The sequence below is a fragment of the Gossypium raimondii genome, chromosome 5, assembly GCF_025698545.1.
Source record: "Gossypium raimondii isolate GPD5lz chromosome 5, ASM2569854v1, whole genome shotgun sequence".
Classification (NCBI taxonomy): domain Eukaryota; kingdom Viridiplantae; phylum Streptophyta; class Magnoliopsida; order Malvales; family Malvaceae; genus Gossypium; species Gossypium raimondii.
This window is the reverse complement of record NC_068569.1, coordinates 47,291,868-47,319,218: the sequence shown is the minus strand read 5'-3', so window position 1 is coordinate 47,319,218 and position 27,351 is coordinate 47,291,868. Positions and strand designations below refer to the sequence as shown.

The 27,351-nt window shown below is 32.9% G+C and overlaps 1 protein-coding gene and 1 pseudogene across 1 annotated transcript; both read left to right on the top strand.

Annotated features, from left to right (window-relative positions):
* The first annotated feature begins 8,581 nt into the window (after positions 1-8,581).
* LOC105767101 (probable glutathione S-transferase parC) lies at positions 8,582-10,230 on the top strand (annotated as a pseudogene).
* Positions 10,231-11,774: 1,544 nt separating this feature from the next.
* Positions 11,775-13,222, top strand: LOC105766256 (probable glutathione S-transferase). The gene is made up of 2 exons (XM_012585637.2): positions 11,775-12,330; positions 12,737-13,222. Exons 1-2 carry the CDS (start codon positions 12,013-12,015, stop codon positions 13,082-13,084), a joined length of 666 nt encoding a protein of 221 aa, XP_012441091.1. The 5' UTR covers positions 11,775-12,012; the 3' UTR covers positions 13,085-13,222.
* The last annotated feature ends 14,129 nt before the right edge of the window (positions 13,223-27,351 follow it).

Here is a 27,351-nt window from a genome sequence, read left to right as displayed (position 1 = left end):
CATATATATTCATAATATTTATACATATATCAATTCAATCCAATTCAATCAACTTTAATTCAATTCAATATCAAGTCCCAAATACTCACCTCAACACTTACCATATGCATTAAATTGAATTATAACAAATTTATAACTAAGTTCGGATTATAGAAATACAAACCAGGAATTCCGAGCTATTCCACGTCAACTTTATCTTTCCCCTATTTAGTTGAGGATTCCGGCACGACTTAGCTACAGAATTCAAACAATTAAAATTCATCAATACAACATAATTCAATTTCATATTGCATATTTCAATTTTTACTCAATATTTTCCTAATTTTCAATTTAGTCCCTAAACCGAGACTAACTTTATTTCTTTACAATTAATCCTATATTTTCAAACAAATTTTACTTTAAACTAAATTTAACTTCCTATTTTTACTTAAATCCCTAAATTTTGAAATTTTGACAATTTAGTCCCTATTATTCAAAATTTACAATTTATTCTACAATTTAGTCGCTAAAATTTTGACATAGGTCGGGTAGTACTTAACACCGGGATTCCAAAAACATAAAAATTACAAGAAAAATGGACTAAATTGACTAACCAATTGAACTTGGAACTTTTAAACCCCTAAGCTTTTGCGTCTGTTTCTTTCTTCTTTCTCTTTTTATTTTTCTTTCTTTCCTATCTGTTTCGTTTTACTTTCTTTCTTTTTCTTTATTTCATTTACTTATTCATTTTTTTATTATAATTACTTTATTATGATATTATATATATTTACTTAAGTATTAAGTAAAAAATATTATAATATATATTTTAACTTTAATTTATTAATAATATATATAATAATTTACACTTATGCCACGTCCTTAAAAGACAATGACATAATTGCTTCTTTAGTCACTTTAAATTTTCTTTAATCTATAATTCAACTTTCACCCTTTATGTTGTAACCACCCAAACCCGGCCTAGACGTTATGGCTAGATTGAGAAGGCTACATTAGCCACCAAAATGGCTAAGCTAACTTACGTTACTTTTTATGACTTTAAATAAACTCATTTTAGAGAAAACCGTAGTTGTACTTTGAGTTATCTTAAAAGCATTCATTCATTAGGTCGTGTATGCTTAGGATTCATTTTAATGTTGACAGTGCTGGTTTAGAAAAACCGTTTGGTTGTTGCTCTTTTTAAAAAAAAACTTGAAGTTAAACTAATGCAGTGGAAAAACCATTTTTCAAGTCATTTTGGAAAATTAGTTGCCTTATCGATTTGTTTTTCAAAAATAGTTCCATTGCAATGTAGTGGAAACTAGGGAACAGTATCAAATTTTCCTTAAGCCAGATATCATGCATTATCCGGTTATTGTGCTTGAGTAATCCATGCATGCAAAAATCCCCAAAAGAAAAGTTATCAAGCCACAGACCAGAAATAATTAAAAATTACGAGCCAAAACCAATAAAGACTTAATAATTCTTAATTAAATAATAATAATCCGAGGTCCAAGTTGATTCTCCGAATGCTGAGTCTGGTCCTAATTTTGAGGTTTACCTGAAAAGTTACTATTGGGGGTGAGCTTATGAAAAGCTCAGTGTGAGTCGAATAATTATTTAAACGGGCAAAAACATTAAATACAGTGAAACATATTAGAATTAACAGAAGAAAACAGAACCATCATAGGAATTTCATGTCATTACATAGCCATTATCAAATTGATGTCAAACGGTGTATGAGCATAGGTCATCATTCATTCGAGTAACAATCATTAATTTCGATACTATTCAAAACAACAAAATACAATGCATAACATAAGTCAATAACATTCAAATATGTCGTGCACATAATGCAATGCAAAAAGGTTCCTACCCATACCATCCGCTACACACCACGAGTTCCCTAGAACCTGTCTGCCAAACTCCAAAACATTATGAGCATAGCTAGATGTGGTAAAACCACTGAATAATAAATAATGCAAAAAATCTGCCGGATATCAAATAGTACGATACAATAGCCAATAACATATAATATGCGATAAAATCGACAAGCCCTTTGGTACTCTAGGTGCAGTGCACTGACTACAAATAATGCGGACATAATATGCTGCCGGTACTCCATGGAACTCCACCGTCAACCACAAAATCTCAACCCAATGCATATGCAATATGTCACACAATCTCATACATATTCATATCTCAATACTTTTCACATTCATTTGACATGCTCAACACGTCCTCAATAATCACATACTTTCAGTAAATGGAAACAGTCTTCCAATCTTTCAAATTACCATTGTGTTGGTATCAATCAATATCGTTCAATTTCACATACTTTACGGATTTTTATTTGTGCATAAATAACACCCTTTTCAGTACACAATATAACAAATATCTCATGCATTTAAATCATACATAAGCTTAATATCTCAACACATTATATCATTCAGTCAAACATTCTCATATCTCATAACTCAAATATGCAATTACAAACTCAATCAAACATCCATACTATCAAACTAGCAATTTTGCCAACACGTCAATCTTTTAAGGCTCGAAACATATCAGGTTCTGCCACTCACAAAATCAATAATTTGGCTATTAAAACAATCCAATCAGCAAGCTAATTTATCAAATATAACATGATATTTAACATTTTCAAACAATTTTATGAGTTTAAGACCCACACCCTATTTTTCGCTTCCTCGCAGCACACTAGCGAATCTTCCAATTTTCCTTAATAATTCCTTAAACGAACCTATACCAAAATCCAGTATAAATTCAACCAATTTACCATTAAACTAGCCCCCAAACACCCACTTATGAGTTCAAACCAATCATTGAAATTATAACTATTTTATGAATCCAAACTAGTTAGATTCCTTACACTGTATTGATCCAAATCGTATATAGAATCGTTCATTGCCTTTACGGATGATTTGGGGTGTTTGGGTCGGCACCTAATTCAATAATATACTGGAAAATCAATAGCTAATTAATGATTAAATTCCTTCATTTAATCAATTCAAAATCTTTACCCAACAACTATGTCGAAATAACGAACTGTTACCCTCAATTGCACTTACGCTTCACGATTTGTGGGATTCGAATGGCCAATCGATCAAGAACATTTTTCCCTAATTTAAATTGGTTTAAAAGGTTATTAGGAGGGTTAAAGAACTCAATTTAATGCTTTGAAATTCTGGAAAATACTTTTGAAATCATTTAAAATCCCCCAAATTCCAGATCTGGAAATTTAGGTTTTTAATGGACAATATTAATTAAGAAATTGAAGAGAGAATAGACCTTAGCCAAGCTAGTCGAGAGAAATGACAATGGCACTTTCTTGGCAATGTTCGGGATTGACCTTGGAGTTCAAGATTTCAGATTTGGGGCTAATTTTAATGAGGAAAAATGACAGCAATATGGTGGAGAATATGTTAACAAATCTTGTGGCAAAAAGAAAAAGGAAAAAAAAAGGAAAGAGATGGTAAAACTAGGTGTAGGCGACGGCAACAATGGAGGAAAGGAAAAAAATTAAAATCAAAGAGAATGAGAGGAGGAGAGGAACATCTAGGGCAATGAGGAGGAGGTTTAAAGGCTGATTATTAGTAAAAAAATAATATTTATACCCAGGTTAACTAGGCTTGGATGACCCATACATTAAAAAAAGAGGTTTTTGTCAAAAAATTAAATTATTTGCATGGGAAGGGAATTGAAATTAGGACCTCAAGGATAAATTCACTAACGTTTAACCATCAATCCAATAACTCATTCTTGATATAATTTTGAAATATTTATTTTAAAAAACAAGGCATGCCACTCTCTCTCAATTCACAAACCCGATTCTACTAACCCCCGATTTTTGGGATGTTACATATGCAATTTAGTCCTTATACCTAATTAATCTTAATTCATGCAAATTCACTTAACCAAAACCTAATTAACTACACAACTAACTTCATAAATATTTTTAATAAATATTTACGAGTCTGATTTATAGGAACGGAGTCTCGAAAATGCACTTTCTGACACCCTTGACTATCGGGTTTTTACACTTCCTTATTTACATTCAGACACTAAAAAAACTTGGCAAGTACTTCAATGCGAAAGTATGAAAATTTTTGTGTTTTTTTGTTGATCTTATCTGGGAAAAGATAAAACTCTTATAGATATGGCTATAAAATTGGGCAAAGTGCTAGCCGATGAAAAAATAAAGCTAATCTATAGAGGGGGAAGTATGGGTTTAATGGGACTAGTGGCTACATCAGCATACGTTAAAGGGAGTACAATTTTGGGAATAATCCCAAGAACGTTAAAAAAAATGCACTATGTGGACCAACCTTCGGTAGAGAATTACCAATTTGGAGTATTCCTGAATGATTAGCAATTATGTTTGACACTGCTGATGCATTCATTGCCTTACTTGGAGGTTTTGGTACATTAGAGGAAATATTTTGCATAACCTCTAGGTCATCTTTCTTCAAACATAAAAAACTCATTGGTTTGCTTAATGTTAATTGTTATTATAAAAATTTGCTCTCATTTTTAGATAATGTTGTGGAAAGTGGATTTCTGTTTTTAGAGGGAAGAAATGTCTTGATTGCAGCTACAACTGTTGATGAACTATTTGTTAAGCTTCAAGCTTTTAAGTATCATCCAGATCTAATCACTCAACAGATTGTTGAATCAAGAAAAAGGAAAAGAGATTTTGATAAACAAGAAATGGATTTAACTTTGTCTTTGTGACATTATCCAACTTTTGGGTTTAACTTATATTGATATTTATATATATATATATATCTACATTTTCGTGTTTCAGTTGTAGCAATCTTGACCAACTATCACAGGTGATATCCTCTAAACTTCACTCATGATTTTGACATTGAGGACAATATCCTAATTTGGTAGGGGGTAGGGGATACTTTTGTGAAAATCATAAGTTTCTTTCAAACACACACACACATACTCACTCACTGGGGTTGTGATTGTAATCAAGGTAACAGAGTATGAAAAATAATATTGAGACTGCACCTTATTAGAGTGCCTATCCTTATTATTATTTTTTAAATATATATATATATTTGTAAAATGCAAGTAAGGAGTCAATAACATTCTTGAATTGCATCATTTTATGTTGAAATGAAGGATAAGGAGTAATCTTAACACCCATTTTTCTTTCTTTTTTTTTCTCTCTTTTAAAAAAAATCTTTTCCAATTTTTTTATATGTGATGTTAGTAAATGTTTTGCATGATAATTTAAGATAACTAGTACTTTTGAGATTTTAACATGCTTGCAAGTATTAAAGTATGTAAGCTTGAATAATTTCGATTATCAAAAGATTAGTTGCTAATCTATTATAGAATGTGTTTCATGGGTTTTGTGTAATTAGGTTTTGTTATGACTTTGGATTTTTCCTTTTTGAACTTTCTTAGACAATATTATCTTTTGAATTTTATTTGATACATTTCCTGTCTTAGGTGATATGCATTACTTGTAATGGGTTGTAAGTAATTTTTTAATCATGATCTTAGAATCTATGGCTTATTACCCTTAAGTATAATGAGTAGTTCCAAATGCATGATAAAGGAAGACCTAGGAAATTTCTTTGGATCGTTTAAGCCTCTCGAGCCAACCATTGCATAAATTTTCTTAGTACCCTAGTTTTGAGTCTTTTAAGATTTTTTTTCATTTAATGTTGTTATCTTAGCCTATAAAGCCTTAATTGCTAAATCTCAATCCTTTTGTTTACCCTAAGTATTTAGTGCTTACCATACATATTCCTTTAGCTTAAGTATTAAATGGGATAAGTAGAAAAATTAAGGTGGATATTTTAGGGTGAGAAGATGAATAAAACATGGCTTCACTATACATTGTATTTACATAATGGAAAATTAAAAAAAAAATCAAAAGAAAAGGACGATTTTTTTGTCTACCTCTTTTATCCATGCTTTATTTGAAGATGGAGAAATAAGGAGAACAAAAACAAAAAAAAAATTAGATGGAGTTGAAGATATAATTAGTGCTAATATTAGGGAAGTAGGGAATGATACTTTAACCTTTTTAATGATCTGTAAGTAACTAATGCTTAAGATTTGAGCATAAATTGCCTTTTCATCCTACCTTAGCCCTAGCCTAATGTTACAAGCCAAAAGACCTAGTGAACTTGTTATGCATATTGGAATTAGATTAAATGAGAAAGGGAACTATTAATGGACTTATGAAATCATGATTATTATGCTTACAGCCTATTATTGTTTAATGCGTTGATAAGATTGCATACAGGTAATTGCACACAAACACAAAGATCCAAGGTTTCTAATTTTGCCTACTTATATAAATATTCATGTGACTATTTATATTTTTTACTAGCATCTATGATTTCTATTTTCATCAAGACTTCTTGTTTTATGATACTTTTGTACTTTATTCACATGTTATTTTAATTTTGTACTATTTTTGGGTAGTAGCAATTTTCTTTTTTGTTTTGTTGCTTGAGGACAAGCAAAAATGTAAGTGTGGGGTATGATGAGTCATCATCATATGATTATTTTGGACTATATCTTACTTATATTTTCTTGGTTTCCTGAGCATTTTTATATGTTTAAAAATTAATTTTAGTGATTTGACTTTTTTTTGTTTGTATTTAAATATTGTGTATTTTTAGTATTTTTCATGCATTTAGTTTTAATAAAATATTCCATGTGGAATTTGCAGGTAAAATAGGTTTGGGAAGAAGATGTCAATTCATGGAACCATGAGATTAAATGCACTAAGCCTAAAGTTGATCCAAGATTATTAGTGAAAGTTCAAAGCTCAAAAGATTAAAAATTTGTAATTTGAACACATTCAGAACTTTCAGTCAGAACACTTCTTAGTGTTTCAATCATGTCTCGAGCTTTAGGGCTCCATTTTGGGTGTATCTTATATCATCAGAAAGGGGATTTGAAGATATATTCAAATATTGAAACACCAACACTAAAATACATCAGGAAGAGATCCAAAAGTAAAGATAAATTTACAAGTTTCACATTGATAGATAGTTTTGAAGCATTTTCATGTTTGGCTCATATCTCCTAACACAATTGGAGTTTGGAGTTGAAATTTTTACAGAATATAGACAAGATGCAGACCTTGAATCAATTCTCTTAGACTTTTCCTATTGAGAGACGTTAACTTGGACAAAAGAAGTCATCTTTTAACATGTGAAAAATGACTCAAAAGATGACAAAGAAGTAGGCCTAGAAATTAATCATTAGCAAGTCCTTTGTATTGTCATTTTCCTCTTCACAAATCTCTATAAATAGCCTTTGGTTTTAGCATAAGAGGCATCTCGAAGTTGAGTTCAAGATCCGTTGCTTATTAAGTTTTTGTTTGTTTCATTATTCATGTAAAATTTCAAGTTTCTTATATCTAATATGTCTATTTCATCTGAGTTCGAGTTGTTTAGTTTTGCTATGTTATTTTAAGTTTTCAATGTTGAGGTGAAAGGGTGAATCTCTTGGGAAATATTAAGGTAAATTCTTTACTCATCATTTGATCTCAAATTAATTATCAATCGCTTGTTATAATCATACTTGTAAAGTAAGATATTTTATTTGTTATACACAATTTATGACACAACGAATGATTGGATAAATTAACCTTGATTTGTTGTAGACATAAAAATGGGCATAATAAATATTTGAAATATTTTTATAGGTCTTGAAGTTATCAGGTGATTATGATACCATATGGTTGGACTAAGCTTAAATAGTTGAACTGTCATATTGCACCATACTTTTCTTATGGATTCTTTACTAAACTCTTGGACTTATTGGACAATCATTTTGGACACTCCATTGATGGACATACCTTTGTTAATGGATTCATATGCTTAATTAGTGGACATACATTGCTAGATCATCCAATTGGGACCTCCATTTATGTGTGGCTTTTAATTGAGTAATAACATTGAGTATTAAAATTTAATCTTAATTTGACACCAAGAGTTGATACTCTAACCTCAGCATATTTTTCCAGGTATTTTTTTTATTTTCTTGCATTGACTTTTTATTTTTAGTGTTTCTAGCCACTCATTTCATTATCAATACTTATTCCAAAGTTAAGTGTTAAATTTCTATTCTAGCATAATACTTGTAATCTTGTAAATTCTAATCAACTTCTCTGTGGATCGACCTCGAACTCCTGAGATTTTATTACTTGAATATAACTTGCACTTGGGTTGTAGACCTCAAAAGTCACTGTCACTCTCAACAAATTTTTTTCTTAATCCCTGTTTTACTAGAACCCAAAGTGCATCCATGACTAGTATATATAGCCTATTGGTGCCGACAATGAAAAAGCCGGCACCAAAAAAATATTTAATTTTTTACTGGGGTGTTGACCACTAAAAACATGGCACCCAAAATTTTTTTGTTACAACACGGGTGCTGGCACCAAAAAGTACTATTTTTTACAGGTTACGGGTGTCGTACACCACAATGCCGACACAAAAATAAAAAAAAATTGAAAATGGGTGTCAGCCACCTGTTACACGGCACCAAAAAAAAAATTTAATCTTTGTTCCGTTCATCAGGTAATGATTGCCAGATTTATGACATGGGTGCCGACACTCCCATGCATTATTCCTTTCAGGTCATTCCCGTAATTATTTTTAAACCTAAGTCATTCTTATAAATATTATATTGTTTTAGGTTAGTTTGGTAAAAAAGCCAATAACCGGGACCACATGGAATTATTTTGTAAATTTTTGTGTATTTAAAAATGATTCAAATTGTAGATTTAGCCTTAACTCGATTGACATGGATATTATTGTCAATGTAGGAGGATGTGGTTCGAGTGCGCTAAAGTGCATTATCCTCCTATTTATGGGTTGAGAAAAAACTATGGATAATTTTAGATATTTTGTAAAAAAAAAATTAGAATATAGGAGACAAACAAAATGGCTAATTTTATTTTTCAGAATAATTTATTTGTAGTGAGGAAAGTTACAGGAGACGACCCCACTAACTCTAAACTCTGTCTATAAATACAATGGCAAAACCCTTCAGTTTCAGGCATTAGAACCTAAAGATAAAGAGTTCAAATCATTTTGAATTTGTTTTGAGTTTGAAAAAAGGGGAGATGAGAGGTAGTATTGTTGGATTCCTGGCCAAGTCCCTTTGGGGTGCGGAAAAAGGGATAAAATACGAGTACAAGGAAGAAGATTTGAGTAACAAGAGTGATTTGCTTTTAAAGATGAATCCTGTTCATAAGAAAATCCCTATTCTTATCCATAATGGTAAACTTGTTTGTGAGTTCCTCATTCAGGTTTAGTACATTGATGAGATTTGGCCGCATAAATCTCCCTTGCGCCCTACTGATCCTTACCAAAGAGCCATTGCTAAGTTCTGGGGTGATTTTGTTGACAAGAATGTTCTCTCCTCTTTCTTTTCATTTTTATGGGTTCTTTTTTTTGCCTTACTGCCTTTGAACTTTTGAGCTTAAACATTGCTGGCATAGGTTGATTTGGTTGGGTTCGAATTTCTCTGTGTTTTACTTGCTTTCCTTTTTGGGTAATTTTGATAACATTGTTTTTATATTTTATATTCGAATCCAAGTAGCCTAGGAGACCAAGCTTTGAACTCTAGTAGGTGTCGCTTAAGAGACTAAACTAAATGGTTTGCCCAGGCTGCTAATCTAGGTTTAGCTTCAATATCTTTTACGAAATAAATTTTTTTAAATTCTTGTTTTTCATAATTTATTGTTACATGATTGAAATCATTTAAATTTTTATCTTGTATGGATAAATTAATGGTCAATGAAATGCAGATATATGATCTAGGAAGGAAAGTATGGGCCACAAAGGGAGAAGAACAAAAAGCAGCAAAGAAAGAGTTCATTGAGTGCCTGAAATTGTTGGATGGAGAGCTTGGAAACAAGGCTTATTTTGGTGGGGAGAATCTTGGTTACGTTGATGTTGTGTTGGTTCCATTTTACAGCTGGTGCCTATGAAAAGCGTGGGAATTTTAGCATTGAAACAGAGTGCCCCAAGTTAATTGCATGGGCTAAAAGGTGCATGGAGAAAGACAGTGTTTCCAAGTCCCTGCCTGATCAAGACAAAATCTATGGCTTTGTTTTGCATTTGAAGAAAGTGTTCAAAATTGAGTGAAATATTGTGCATACAACACATTTCAAGATTGTGCTTTGGATGGTGATTTGATTTTTGTTTTGTTTTAAGGAGTGAAATTAATTATAATTTTTATATATATTTTGTGTATTGTTATTGTCGTTTTGTGTTTTGTTCTCTAATGTCATTATCAACTTGGTTGTCCAATTTTGGATTACAAAAAAAGTTGTGGCTAATATTGCACTTGATGGATTTTTTTTTTGTTAGGAAAGTGTAACACTCAAAATTCAAAGGTTAGAAAGTTAATTAATAAGTTAAAAATGACTTCGATTTGATGATTATGTAGCTACAATTATTCTTAAAAGATCTTAGGTTCAAATCCCATTATTTCCATTTCTCTTCTATTTTTTTTCAACAACGAATAGACCAAGGCCACCTAGAATATATATTAAATGTAGTAGAAAATAACCATGTATGGACAGCAACCCAATAGTTAAGTATCAGTTCCTTCTCCTTAGTTTCCTAAGTTTTATCCACGTCACTCTCTTTATTTTTTCTCATTTTCGACAATATAAGTAATTTATCAAAATAGCCCTCTAAAATTTGTTTAACCTAACCATTTAATCCCCTTCCTAATCATATTAGAATTTTGGTTTTCCTTTTCAACATAAAGAAGAATTGCTTCCCCTATTCTTCTACGTCTTCCCCTTTGTAATTATTTTCTTGACATTGTTGGATTGTGTAACGTCAAAAATTTGTAGTTGTTAAATTATTATTTTTATTGCTTAAATTTGGTATAAAAAATTATGTTTCATGATAATTTACAAAATATATGAAAATGAAATAAATAAATAAAATTTCTAAGACAAATTAAAATTGGTATCCTCATAATTTTTACATCCCTTATGTTTTTGGTATTCCTTTATAATATTTAATAATTGCTCATAATTTTGGCACATCCTCATATTTTTTGGTACTTTCTCAATTTTTTTGATATTCCTCATATTTTTTTTAAATTTCTTCATATTTTTGGAGTAAATAAAATGATATTTTTAAATATTAAGAAATTTCTATAGGATTTTGTAACCAAAAAATTGTTACTCTTAAATTATTATTTTAATGCTAAAATTTGGTACTGAAAATTATATTTCATGATAATTTTTAAAAATGTGAAAAATAAATAAATGAAAATAATTTCAAAGGCAAACTAAAATTGGTATTCTCACAATTTTTGACATCCCCTCATGTTTTTTGGTATTTCCTCTTAATTTTGGTATTTCTTCATATTTTTTTAATATTCCCTCATCATTTTTGGTATCTCTCATATTTTTTGGTATTCTCTCGGATTAGTATTTTGAGAGGCCGCCATATGGCACCAACGGATTAGCTAGTAGTGTCATGTCACAAACTAATAGAGTTAGTGCAGAGGTATCAACCTGGTTGACGAAATATAAGTTTAGGGACCAACTAGGTCAAAAATTTTTTAAGGACCAATTAAATACAAATAAACAAATTTAGGGGCCAAATTATATATTATCTCAAATTAAAAAAAAACAATTATGGACAAAGTGATGTAAGCAATGACATATGACATATAATATCTATTGACCGAATGATATATCCTTTTTTCTGATTTCAACAAGGGGGCATCCATTAAAATATGCTTTGAAACTTAAATTTAAGAACTGTTACGCATGTAAGATGGGAATTTGCTACCAACTGAAGACTTTTCTTTATTGCTTTTCAGAGAAATGTAATTTTCGAGGTAAAAGCTCATCTTTTAAGCAATAAAGAACACAGCCTAAACTCTTTGTCTAAACTCTTTGTCTATAAATATGATGGCAAAACCCTTCAGTTTCTGACATTAGAACCTAAGAACAAAGAGTTTAAATCATTTTGAATTTGTTTTGAGATTCAAAAAATGGCTGATGAAGATGTAGTATTGTTGGATTTCTGGCCAAGTCCTTTTGGGATGAGAGTGAGGATTGCTCTGGCTGAGAAAGAGATAAAATACGAGTACAAGGAAGAAGATTTGAGGAACAAGAGTGATTTGCTTCGGAAGATGAACCCTATTCATAAGAAAATCCCTGTTCTAATCCATAATGGAAAACCTGTTTGTGAGTCCCTCGTTCAGGTTCAATACATTGATGAGATTTGGCCGCATAAATCTCCCCTACTCCCTACTGATCCTTACCAAAGAGCCATCGCTAGGTTTTGGGGAGATTTTGTTGAGAAGAAGGTTCTCTCTTATCCTTTTCATTTTTATGAGTTTTTGTTTTGCCTTACTGCCCTTTAACTTTTGAGCTTAAGCACTGCTTGCAGAGGCTGATTTGGTTCGGTTCGAATTTTCTTGTGTTTTACTTGCTTTCCTTTTTGGGTAATTGTGATAATAAGAAGATATGTTGTTTTGATATTTTATATTCGAACCCAAGTAGCCTTGGAGATCAAGCTTTTGAACTCTAGTAGGTGTCTCTTAAGAGACTAAACTAAATGGTTTACCTAGGCTACTAATCTAGGTTTAGCTTCAATATCTTTTACGAATTAAATTTTTTTTAAAAATTCTTATTTTTCATAATTTAGTATTATATGATTGAAATCATTTAAATTTATCTTGTATGGATAAATTAATGGTCAATGAAATGCAGATATATGGTTTAGAGAGTGGGAAAGTATGGACCACAAAGGGAGAAGAACAAGAAGCAGCAAAGAAAGAGTTCATTGAGTGCCTGAAATTGTTGGAAGGAGAGCTTGGAAACAAGGCTTATTTTGGAGGGGAGAATCTTGGTTACGTTGATGTTGTGTTGGTTCCATTTTACAGTTGGTTTTATGCCTATGAAAAGTGTGGGAATTTTAGCATTGAAACAGAGTGCCCCAAGTTAATTGCATGGGCTAAAAGGTGCATGGAGAAAGACAGTGTTTCCAAGTCCCTGCCTGATCAAGACAAAATCTATGACTATGTTTTTCATTTGAAGAAAGTGTTCGGAATTGAGTAAAATATTGTGCTTACAACACATTTCAAGACTCTGCTAGTAACTATGTTTCTTAAATAAATGGGCACTTCGTTGTGCCTTGAATGGTGATTTGAATTTTGTTTTGTTTTAAGGAGTGAAATTAATTATAATTTTTATGTCTTTTCTTGTGTAGTTTTTTTTCTCTAATGTCATTGTCAACTTGGTTGTCCAATTTTGGATTACCAAAAAGTCTGCACTCAATGGAGATTCTTTTTCCTTTTTTTGTTAAGAAAGTGTAGCACCCAAAATTCGTAAGGTTAAAAATTTAATTAATCATTTAAAAATGGCTTAGACTTGAAATTACGTAGCTAGAGTAATTTCTAAAAAAATTTATGTTCAAGCCTAACCTTTTCCATTTCTCTTCTATTTTATTTCAGCAACCAAAGAACTAAGGCCACCTAGAATTTATATTAAATGTAGTAGAAAATAACTAAGTATGGGCAACAGCCCAATGGTTAAGCATCATTTCATTCTCCTTAGTTTCTAAGCTTTATCCACGTCACTCTCCCTTATTTTTTGCTAAAGGTAAAATAGGGATAAAATTTTGTTTTTATATATAAATATTAAAGTCTAATTTGAGAAATAGAAAAACTGAATCAAGTTGGATCAAAGAGTAATGGGTTAAAAATGGCCTAAGAATTACTTATAATTGGATCTGATGTAAGAGAGGCTCAAAACCCCTCATATAACATGAATGAGGTGGCAACCCTAGTAGAATTACAAGGGCGGGACCTTCACTCCTCTACTACTCTAAATAGGATGTTTTTTTATTTAAAATAAACCTCTACAACTCTAAAATGGTTCTAACTTCTTTTCCTATAAATAGATGGCACAGGTAGAGTTATTTACACATCTTTTGAGATATTGTTATTCTAACGAAAAATAGAGAGAAATTAATCTCAAATTTTAAATATATTTTTAAAGAATAACAATTTTAGCGATTTCTATGAGGAAGAGAGAGTTTTCGTTTTCATCATAAAAGACATGAATTATGGTTAAACTGCTCACTAAGTCTATGTACTATAAATTGCAAAATAAATTTATTCTTCTTTCGTAACAAATAATAATTTAATTTTTACCTTTATTTGAAGTAAAAAGTTTAAATAATATCAATAGTATGTTACGATGATATAAAAATAAAATCAAATTTTAACAATTTTAAAAATAATAAGGAATAATTTCTCAAATTTTATCTTACTTTATTTTAAATTTTCTTATATTGAAAATTATTATCATTTATAGCTTTATCCTTTAACTAAATTATTGAAAAGATTATATCTATAATAGGTGTCTCACTCAAGTATTTTAATATTATTTTTCATATCATAACGGGGATCACACAGAACTACTCTATAAATTTTTAGGATTGTGGGTGTTTTTGGATGGTTTCTTAGTTTTTTTGGTGGTGATACAATTGGTTTTTTTGTTCTCTCGCCTTTATTTTTTGCGAATTAGTTTGGGGAGGTTGGATTTATGGAGAAAGATTTGGTAGGCTTGTCGTTGGATGATGAGGAAGACAAAATATTGCAGGTAGAGAGATCCTGACTTTGTGTTTGAGAGGTTGGAATTTTGTCTAGTAGGCTAATTTTTTACGGCAAGTATTATACATTTTTCAGCGATGAAAAGTATGATGGCTAATCTTTGGCATCTGGTTAAAGGGATTCAGATATCATATATTGGGGAAAAATGATTTTTGTTTAGGTTTTTCACAAAATAGATATGGATAGAGTGGTTAAGGGGTCTCTGCAAACCTTTAATAATCACCTCTTAATGTTGCATTGCTTAACGAAGGGTGAAGATTCGTTGAAAGTACCACTGATTAATGCATATTTTTTGGTACAAATTCATGAGATATCGAATGGTTTCTTTATTGAGTCTTTGGCGAGGCAATTAGGCAATTTTCTTAGGAAATTTTTGGAGTATGATGTGACAAATTTAGGGAAGGGATTGCGGACTTATTAGTGAGTAAGGGTGGTTTTAGTTGTGCAACGTCCATTGAAAAGGAAGAAGAAGGTGTTTTTTTCTTCCAGGATTTGTTCATATTTTAGTTTTAAGTATGAACAGTTGACCCTGCTTTGTTTCTTTTGTGGACAGTTAGGGCACAATGATTCCTATTGTGAAGCAAAGATGACACTAGGATTTGAAGTGGCCGGGATCAGGTGGGATCTGTCTTTAAGAGCCAAATCTAGAAGAGCTCTTGCAATGAGTAGTATATGGCTTCGTGAAGAGGGGGAAGGGGTGACAAGTGATAGAGATACTGAGGAGCAAGGGGGAAGGCGTAATTGGAATGATGTAAAGAGAAGAGAGGGTGGTTCTAATATTGATCATATATTGAGAGTTAATTTAGAAGGAAATTCAATCTAGCTTCTCGTTTGGGTGGGGAGTCATCTTTAGTTTAGGGACAATGGGCTATGGATCATGATTCTAAAGAGTATGTGATTAAGGGGGTGATGGGAAGAAAAGATCGAGAAAGGAGGGAGATAAATCTACTGATTGGGAAGATTTGGGTTCTCTGATAGTTAGAAGTAGGAGATCTTTGGGAAGCAATCTTTTTATATCGGAAGCTACTAAGGGGCAAGCCGACCAGTCGCAATAAAAATATTGTGTTAGAACGTCCGTGGATTGGAGAGCTCATGGGCGGTAAGAAGACTTCGGCATGGGCTGAAGATGTATAGTCCCTGAGCGGTCTTCTTTATGGAGACTAATTTATGTAAGGTATGAATGGAACGAGGAGAAGAAGTTATGGTTTTTTAAATTGCATTGAAGTGGCGGTTGAAGGTTCGAAGGGTGGTCTCTGCTTGGAATGGGAGGATGATGTTTCGATGAATCTTAGAACTTATTGAAATTGGCATATTGACATTGAAATTTGTTATTCTTGTGTGGAAGATCGGTGGAGGTTTACAGGGTCTTATGGATCTCCTCATGCACGTAACAAGGAGGATTTTTTAGGAGTTATTGAGAAATCTTAAAAGTGATTCGGAAAGTCCTTGGTTTGTTTGTGGCAAATTTAATAAAATAATGTTTGCTAATGAAAAAATGGGTGGTTTGCCTACAGATGAGAGGAGAATGAAGGCTTTTAGAGGGGTTCTAGGGGAGTGTTAGTTGTTGGATGTTGGGTATTATAGCGCTTGGTTTACATGGGAGAGAGGGAATCTACTGGAAACCAATATTAGAGAACGCATAGATATAGGGGTGGCAAACGTTGGATGGATGAACCTATTTCCTAACGCATCAATTCAGCACATTCCACATTCTTTTCCAAATCATTGTCCTCTTCTTTTAAATATAATTTAGCTTGAAACTAGGCTCAGAAGATTCAAAATCTTATTAGCATGGAAGGTTTTGGAAAGTTCTTTTATTGAGGAAGTGGAGAGTATCTAGAAGGTCTCTTCGATTGGATTGCTTAGTAAATTGGATGTCTTGAAAAATGGTTTTCAAAAATGGGCTAAACAAACAAAATGTGTAACACCCCAAACCCGGCTTAGAAGTTTAAGCCAAACTTGGACGAGTTACACCAACGCATTGAAAACCGATTCCTTTTCAGAATTTTAACTTTGAAAACCAGAAATTCATTTTATCTATTTAGGTGATTTTATAGTTTTGTGTTAGAAATTGACTGATACGAACAAGATTATCAAAAGGAAAGCAAGGCAAATCCAAAGACAATTTACAAACCCAAAATATCAATTCACAATTATTAAAGTGCAAGACAATCTGAGCTCCCGTATGCCGTCCGATCTTAAATCTGATTTTTTCTTAAAAAGATGAAGGTAAGACAAAGGGTGAGTTACCAATCACCACGTATAACCAGACTCAATACAAATAAGTAGAGCATACTATATGAATCGTAGTAACGCAAAGAACTTAAGAGTAGTTGTATAACCAGTACAGACAAATCTAGAGTATCATAAATAGTTGATCAAAGGTGGTACAACAATACAAAGCAAAAACAGAACAGAGCAGAACAAAATAAATCATACAGTATAGTACAGAATCAAATAAAACAGAACAAAATTGAATGGTACAGAGAAGAGCAGAGTTGAACACAACAAAATGGAACAGAGAAGAACAAATCATGTATGTTTATGCAGATGCGGTATTTTCAAACAGATCAGAATGTAGATTTATCAAAAACATTCTACCCAAACTCCGTTACACACTAAGATAGAGTTCTCCAGTGAACTCATCCATCCAAAGCATACCAACAAAGTCATCTCGGGTTGCTCAACAACGATGACCCGCCATCTCGAGTTGCCCGGCAACGATGGCTTATCAATATGCAGTTAAACTGTCGATCAAATATATGTGGTCAAGCCACTAAACTCAAAGATCATTAATTTCCAGTACAAAATCTTCTTCCTTTAAACTTTAACACAAGTCCCATGCACTGAGTCATGGCATGCATATGCAGGATCACAGTAATGAGCATATAAGACATGCTATCTTTCAATAATAGAATCAGTAAACATGAGAATCATTTTTTTGTAAAACAGACATGAAAGTAACGTGCACGGTTATAAATCAGAATTAGTAACAATCAATCTAACATATTCAGATATCGCATGTTCTCCATCAACAGAATAATGCAGAGGCGGTCCAACATATTTAACAAAATATAAATTGTACCTAGATAATTCACACACATCAGATAGTAACACATTACATTTTGAAAGATCTTATTCACTTAGATTCGGCACCCATCTGATAGGGACTCGATGTAGGAACAACAAGGATGAATCCCCGTCCCTAAACGATAAGCAATTGCTTAACAAAATGATTAATTCGCAGTCAAATCGCTAAAAACTAACATTCCAAAATTGCAATTACGTCGAAGAACTTTTGACACCAAAACTTAAATCGAACTTATTGGTCAGTGAATTAACTAGAAGAAGAAGTCAGACCACGTACAGAATCGGTGTAACGCACATAACAAGAAGAAATGTCGCTTGAAAATGAGAAACCAAAATGAAAAAACTGAAGGACAAAAACAAAATGATAGAAAACATTGCAGAAAAGAAAGAAAAAAATGAAAATAAAAGCACCGGAGGTTTTTGGAAGATTTTAATTACCCAACTGAAACTAATTACCTTATGAAGAGATTCAAAGAAATAAAACATTCCCTATTGCTTTCACCGAGATTTGAGCACAAGACCAATGATTACACAGAAGCTTAACCATTGAACTAGCAGGCTTATTCTTAACATCAATTGACAGGATTTAATTTATAAGTCAAACTTTCAAGGGTAAGGGTTTAAGCAAAATAACAAAAATTTCTAGAAACAGGACTCGAACCTAGAACCTCACACACATACCCAAAACATTTAACCATTGAACCAAATCAATTTACTTGTTAAAATTTTCAAGATCTAAACTCATAATCGATGGATGACCACTCTTGGTTTCAGAACCCCATTTCTTCTAACCCATTTTTTGAGATGTTATAACTCTCTCCCACTTAAAAGAATTTCATCCCAGAAAATCCCACAGTCTCATCAGTTCCTAACCTATAGAATCTATAATGTTCTTATTCATACAAGCCACCATGCTGTTGCTGCGCAACTCAAATTTAATACAAACATGTACGACATTTCTAATAACTTTTTATTTGTTCACGCAAATTATTACACAGATTCAATCATTTATTTGAAAGAAAACAAATAATAAACAACCTAATCAAAGGTCTCTACCCTTTCGAAAAAAGAAAGAAAGAATATGTTGTATTTTTTAATAGTATAATTAGTTATATTTTAGTAGTCTAGCACGACGTTGTGCCACCGATGTGACCCATCAGTCACGAGTCTGAATTTCAATACCTGAATATTTTAGTTTTTTATACTTTTGTTTATAATATTAATATTAATATTAATATTATTTTCATGATTATAAAAGGGGTTGGTTTGGTCCCTAACCCTCATAGATTGATTCACTGATTTGAAAGAAAAACAAACAAACAAACAACCAAGCTAAAACCTTCCCCCGCGGAAATTAAAAAGAAATAGTATGTTGTAATTTTTTTAGTATAATTATTTATATTTTAGTAGTAGTTTGGTTGATATTAAAGCATGTTATTTATGTTAAAAGTTTATTTAATATTAAGGTTAGTACTAATTATTTTGCATCTTTGATTTTTTTTTATTACAAACACTTAGGTGCTCCCTCCTCCCCACGGCCGAAGGTCCCCCCAAAAAAATTTGGTATGTATTTTTTCTAATAGTGTAATTATTAATAGTTTAGAATTGTGTTAAAAGTTTTTTTTTTGTAATAATATGTTAACTTTGAAAATAATTAGAATTGTGTTAGCTTATATATTTTTAATATTATATTTAAAAAAAAACATTAGAATTGTGTATGTCAATTTTCTATTGTATGTATGTTTATTAAGATAGGTTTGGTAGTGCATGTTTATTTTAGTAGAATTATTAGAATTGTTAGAATAGTGTATTAAGATAGATTTATGTTGAAATTAATATTAAGGTCGGTTTGACTAGTGTATATATATTTTAATAATAATTTGTATATTTTAATATATAAAAGTGAATATTATATGTTTGTTTGAGTAATTAGATTTTTGTTGATTACGAAAATGGGCTTCGAAAAAATAATTGTCGTTATTTTTATATTGTTTATTTGTTAAGTCAATGATTAAAATTTTAATTGTTTGTGCAGATATCAAAACACAACAAGGATGATCCATTTGCTAGTAGAAAATGTTCTAATGTTGCACGTAATTTTTTTATTTAATTGTGAGATCTTAATAATGTTGTAATTTGATATGATTAGGATGCGTACCGCGTGTTGAGGCCGCATGGCCATGCTCCATGCCATTGGCTTAATGAATGGATTATGCCCTACCTGGATGCTGTGGGATTTGGACAAGTGGCATTAATTTGTGTGTTTGAGTTGAGGGCCAACTTAATATCGACATTGGTTGAGTGGTGGTGCCCAGAGACGCACACATTTCATTTCCTTGTGGGGAATGCACTATCATACTAGAGGATGTTGTAATGCAATTAGGGCTCCCCGTGGACAGTGATGTCGTAACCAGTTCAAGCCAAGCAGTGGACCCTACGACGCTCTACTATTACTTGCTTGGATGCTCTCCCGGTGATGGTAGAGCTAAATTTATAAGTTTAAAATTTCTGTGGTTGAAGGCAAATTTTGAAACATTATCGAATTATGCAACCAAGAGGAAGGATATATCCACTGCTCGGGCCTATATACTATTGCTTATAAGGGGTACTTATGTTGGATTCCAATAATAATAGAATCCACTTGATGTACCTACCCTTACTAATTGATTTGCAAGGTGTCTGTTCCTACAGTTAGGGTTTAGCAATACTAGCGATGTTGTATCGTGAGCTTTTTCGAGCGACAAAACATAGAACACAAGGTATAAGTGGGTTCTTGGTACTGCTACAATCCTGGGCGCTATACAGGATGTCATTTCTGGCATTAGTGCGTCACCAAGTACATGTGTTCCCATTTGTGAATAGGTAAAAAAAATGAAACTTGGATCTAGATTTTTTTTAATGAAAATATCTTCTTACGAGTGTGGTTTATTTTTTAGATGGTATACTTGTCCAAATATCGGGAAGTCAGAAACACTTATTGTGTACCGATAAATAATTGAGGCACACATGGGGGATAAGGTAATTTATTTTCATAAAATAAAATAATATTAATTTCATGTAATTAGTTTATTTATTTAATTATGTTGTTATAAGTATTTTAATCATGTTAACGTAATTGTTTTATTAATTATGCAGTTCTTGTGGATATCATATAGCGAGCTGGACATTGCTTCTGTCATTCCTCAGTTGGCTAGCGCCCACACACTCGTGTGGAGCATTAATGCACTCGTGATGAAGTCTTCAACTGAGTTGTACACCTGGGATCGGGTGCCTTGTCAATTTGGGTGTCGTCAACATATTTCAGACGTTCCTATACATTTGGGTGATAACGTCCACAGAATTGACAAGAAGGGGAAAAATGCAAAGAATTAGGCATTAAAGCATCAACCATATATTGTGTTGTGGAATGTCTGGTTAGAAAGAAGGCCTTATATGCAATCATGTTTGCTTGATTTCACTCTTTCGAAGGACTACATGCTATGGTACATATGGAATAGGTTGCCTTTTTTTTTTTATGGTGGCAAATTGATGGTAATCCCTTCACATATACAATCACAAGGTCCCTTACAAAGATGACCCTGTCAACAGTCTCCTCCTTCCCCACTAGTGACCAAGCCGACACCTTCATTGTCATACACACAATCGACCGGTAGTTCTTATCATCCAAAGTTGGGAGTTGCAGTTTTGTCCTAGAGTACTCCGGTTGCGCACATCAGCTAGAGAAGGGTGATTGTAGTTCTCCGCAACAAAAACCGACCTCACCAGTGATATTTAATATATTTAGCCTATAGCCACCCCAGTACTACACCCCTCCCGAGCAAACCTTTATGACACACGATTTTTTTAGTTTGCTTAGTACACCCCAAGGATCGCCTATGGGTGATAGGAATGTTGGTTTGAGTAAGTTGCACATTGATCAATTGGTGCACCCACAACGGAACGACGACCACCGTAATAGTACACCCAATGGACAACTCCATCAAACCATTAATTTTGATGGTTGTAATTCAAATGTTTCAGATTATTGTAATGTACAATTTATTTAAACTTTTTAATTTTATTTCATTATAACGTTTGGCTCATTTAAACTAATGCAAATATGTTACAAGTTCATGCAAATATATAGGACAATCAAGTTCATGCAAATAGCCCTAACATAATTGTAGTTAATGGAAATTTATTTCATTTATTTCTTATACAAGAATGGAAATTCAAGTTGTAGGAATGTATGTAACATAATTGAAGTTAATAAGAAATCCATTTCATTCATTTTTTATACAAGAATGGAAATTCAAGTTGTAGGAATATATAATAATACATCTGAACATGGGATACATAAATTCACAATCCAGTTGACCAAAACGACTGTCTAGGGTGGTAGTTTTGATGCGAGTAATTGCTTTGATTATGACCCATTGTTCTGCACACGTTGTAATGTTTGGGTTCGACCTTCTCCCTTAAGTCTATGTCATTTATTATCCAAGTAAAATGTGGGCAACCTCTGGGCTTCCTACGTAACCCAAAGTCCAGTACCAACTCAAAATTCGGTGGAGGAACTTCTCACATTGACACATCCCGCATTGTTGGGAACTTGTTACCCCAAATACGTAAAGTGCATTCCATTGTATACACCTCATTGATATATTGTTTGACATTGATGGAGGCGTTAGCGCATGCTACAACAACGTGCGCACACAGGTATTAAAGTGTCTAGAACTTTCTACAGTCACACTGCTTGTTCCAAAGATCAACTCCGTATGACCTAGATGGGATCCCGATCAACGACTGACGGTCTCTACCACCTAGAAAGTTTTAAAATGTCAAGAATATAATTGAACATTCATCATCCTCACTCTCTGACCGTTGACCTCCATCACCTTCCTAACTGTCTCGACATACACATTCCCCGTATTCATTTGATTTACTTGTTTGAGCCCCATTCTTGGCATCAATGATGTTAGCCTACAGAACGTAGCTAAGAAAACATATGAAATCGAGAGATGTTGTTTATGATTTAATACTACGTTAACAACCTCTACCGGGTTGGTAGTCATATTGCCATATCGCAATCCGTCATCAAAACTTTGAGCCTATTGCCAAGGCTCTATGCTCCCAAGCCACTCCTATAATGTAATGGTCGTCTGACCTTGTATATCATCCTAAAGGTCTGCCAGTCTCTGTTTGAATTGGTGTGGTTCTAACTTGTACCCTAAAATGTTACAACATCTTACGTTCCATTTCACAAACTATAAATATATTTAAAAAATAAAATAGATACTTACCCATGTTCACAACTTGTCTGCGCCAATCCGCATTTTTGAATTTCTTGTGGAAGTTCACCGCAATGTGCCTAATGCAGTAGATGGATCTCCACGAAGCACCCGAACGCCTAATTATGGAAATTAGCCCCTTTGATCTATCGAAAATGATACAAATGTTATCTTGCTTGACAACATACCTTCGCAAGTTTATCAGGAAAAACTATGACTTCATGTTCTCTGACTCAACAATGGCAAACACTACTGGTAGCACGTTCTGGTTCCAGTTTTGTGCAACCGCAATGAGAAGGATCTGCGTATATTTCCCATACAACCAGGTCCCATTCACCTGCACAAGCGAGTTATATTGGGGAAAGGCTCGAATGCATGGATTGAATGTCCAAAACATTCATTGGAAAGTTCTTTTACCCGGATGTAGTTTGACATCTCAATCGTAATAAGGCAGCGTCTACAACTCAATAACAATCCCTGGAATGTACTCTCGCATTGTGCCTATCCACCTTTGGAGTTTGTTGTATAACATATCCCAATCTTCGTACAAGTAATCCATGGCTATCTATTTAGCCACCCATGCCTTCCAATATGAAACTCAATACTAGAACCGTTCTTGCATTTTGATAATCAACACCAATACAAGAATGGTGGACTTGTTTTTAACCATTTGCAAGATGCAGTTGTAGATGGTTTTTGAATCAAGCTTGCAGTGGTCCCTCGTCACATGTGCAGAAGTGCAAGTATAAGGCCCAATATATTTTCGTATCTTTCATTGTTGGGACCTCTTGATAATGCAGCTCGTACCCACTACCGGCACCCTTCTGCCAACTTTCAACACTCACCAACATACATCATTGGTTTAGAGTCAACCACTCTGTAGTCCATAGGCACCTTCATACTATACCACTTGATGGCAACAACACACTTGTTTTTTCTCGAGAATCTTTGACCGACGAACAACTTTTCTGATTCAGAATTTGCTAACATCAAGTGAGCAGGTATTATGTTCGAGTACTCAGGGAACACGGAAGCATGCACCGCATCGGGATCGACAATCGACATGTAGGCCCTGGGATCATTGTGTATGGCGATGCCATGACTCGAGTTTTCGGTCGAAGTGGCATTTTAACCTCCCAAACACGGCCTAAAAATTATAGCTAGATTGAGAAGACTATATTAACCACCAAAATGACTAAGCTAACTTACGTTACTTTTGAAGACTTTAAATAAACTCACTTTATGGAAAAATCGTAGTTGTACTTTGAGTTAGTTTAAAAACATTCATTTATTATGTCACATGTACTTAAGATTCATTTTATTATTGACAGTGTTATTTTAGAAAATTTGTTTGTTCGTTGCTTTACTTTGTAAAAACTTGATGTTAACTAATGCTTCAAAAAAAAATCATTATTCATGTCATTTTGGAAATCTAGTTTCCTTATCGATTTGTTTTTTCAAAAATGGTTTCTTTACAATGCAACAAAAATTAGGGAACAATGTCAAATCTTACTTAAGTCAGATGTCATGCATGTTCTGGTTATTATGCTTTCCTAATCTATGCATGTAAAAATCCCCAAATGAAAAGTTACAAAGCCACAGACCAGAAATAATTAAAAATTACAAACTAAAACCAATAGAGACTGATTAATACTTCTTAAAAATATTTTGAGGTCCAAGGTGTTTCTCCGTATGCGAGGTTTGGTCCTAATCTCGAGGTTTACTTGAAAAGTTAAACACTATGGGGGTGAGCTTATGAAAGGTCAGTGTGAGTTGAACAGTTATTTAAACAGACATAAATACCAAATACAGTGAAACATATTAGAATTAACAGAAGAACACAGAATCATCATTGCAATTTCATATCATTACATAACCATTATCAAATCGATGTCAGACAGTGTATGAGCATGGGCCATCGTTCATTCGAGTGTCAATCATTAATTTCAATATCATTCAATACAATACAACACAAGATAATACATTGCATAAATCAATAACACCCGAATATGTCGTGAGCATAATACAATGCAAAAAGGTTCCTACCAAAACCATCCACTCCACACCACGAGTTCCCCAGAGCCCGTCTACCAAACTCCAATATTTGTGAGCAAACCTCAATGTGTTAGAAACCACCGTATAACATAAATGCAGAAAATTTACCCAACAACATATAATGCGTTAAAATCGCCAATCCCCTCGGTACTCCAAGTGTAGTGCACTAACTACGTATAATGTGGACTGAATATGCCACCAGTACTCCATGGAACTCTTTTGTCAACCACAAAATAATCTGCCCCAAAGCATATGCAATATGTCATACAATCTCATACGTAGCCATAATTAAATACTTTCACATTTAATTGACATTTTCAACATATGCCATTAATTATCAAATACTTTCAGTGAATGGAAATAATATTCCAACTTTAAATTTACCAATAAAATGGTATCATTCAACAAATCACAATTTCATGTCATTTACAACTTTTCTTTGTGTGCATGTATAACAGTCTTTCGAACATATCATAACAAATCACTTGTACGAATATATCATGCATAAACTTTATTTTAGTTCATAAACATACTATACATACAACAAATCATACATCAAATTAACCAAACATTCATGACAATGTCAATCATTTAGTCGAACTAGCAACATTGTTACCATGTCAAATAGTTAGGGCTCGAAACGTACTTGATTCGACCACTTACAAATTAATTACTTAGCTAATTATGCCAAGCCCAATCAACAAGCTAAACCATCAATTAAACCATAATAATCATTATTATCAATCAAGTTATTAAGTTTAGGACCCACATATTATTTTACGCTCTTTCGCAACACACTTGTAAATCTTGTGGTTTCTCTAATAAGCTTTAAAATTAACCTAAATTAAAAATTAGTATTAAACTCAATCAATATACCTTTTAAACAGCCTCCAAATACCTACTTATGGGTTCAATCCAACCATTACAATTATATCTATTTTTCAAATCCATACTAGTTAGATTTCTTACACTGAATTGATGTGAACTGTATGCGCAAACGTCTTTTGGCTTCCCGTTGGTTTGGGGCGTTTAATTCGACACCTAACACACTTCTAGAATTATTATATCTAAGTCACCAATCGATCCAGATTGATTTTTTCCTAATTACATATGATTAAGGGATGATTAGGAAGGGTTCAAGAACCTAAGACATTGATAAAAATAAAAGGAAAAAAATAAAGAAACAACAACCCCCTGTTGTGCCTCTAGGCGTGGCGCACCACCAGGAATGGTGGCAAAATCGGGGCTATTTTAAAAAAAATAATTGAAATCACTTTAAAGGCTGGAAAAATACTCATTAAATCTTTAAGATTCACCCAATTTTTATATCTAGAATTTTACGTTTTTTACTTAGAAGATTGATCAAGAAATTGTATGAAAACAAGAACTTACACAAGCTAGGTGAAAGGGGCAGCAATAGAGTTCTTTTGGGGCATCAATGGAGGCCAATCTTGAGTGCTAAAATTCCATATTTAAGGCTGGAAATTTTATGATAAAATGATAGAGAGAATAGGAAAAATAATGGTGCAAGAATCTGTTGCAAAAAGAAGAGAAATTAATGGTGAATCTTCGTGGCTTGGGCAACGGCACACAAAGGAAAAAAGAAAGAAATTTGAAAAGAAAAGAGAGAGGAAAAGGGTGAACAACTAGGATAGGGAAAATTGACTTAAAAGCTGAAAAAATATAAGAATAATTTGAATTTATACCTGGGGTTCAAGGGTATGGATGGCACACACATTAAAAAAAACAAGGGATTTTGCAAAACTTAATTATTTTGCAAGGGAAAAGATTCAAACTTGGGACCTTAATCTAGTTTCCATGCTTTTTTATTTATCAATTAACCATAGGCTATTTCCTTATTTTTGACATAATTTTGTAATATTTATTTTAAAAATAAGACATGTCACATACTAGGGTTTGAGGCAAAATTTGTAAAATAATAAAAATGGTGAAATAGAAGGGATTTGAACTTAGGTTTCAAGGAGCATTTCCCTAGCATTTATCCAACAAACTAATACCTCATTTATTTCCTAAAAATGCATAGATAATCTCAAAAATTAGGGTATGACCACTCTCTCTCGATTCACAAACTCGGTTCTACTAACCCCTAATTTTTGAGATGTTATAGGCGTAATCATTTCCATCATCAGCTTCTTCATCTACGATATCATCCGGGACATCGTCTACATTGGGGTCACTAAGATTTTCACATTTGTGATCAGAACGACCATTATTATTGGATCCATCTTCACCATGCACATCGGTCTCAATAATGACTAGATGAATCTGTAGA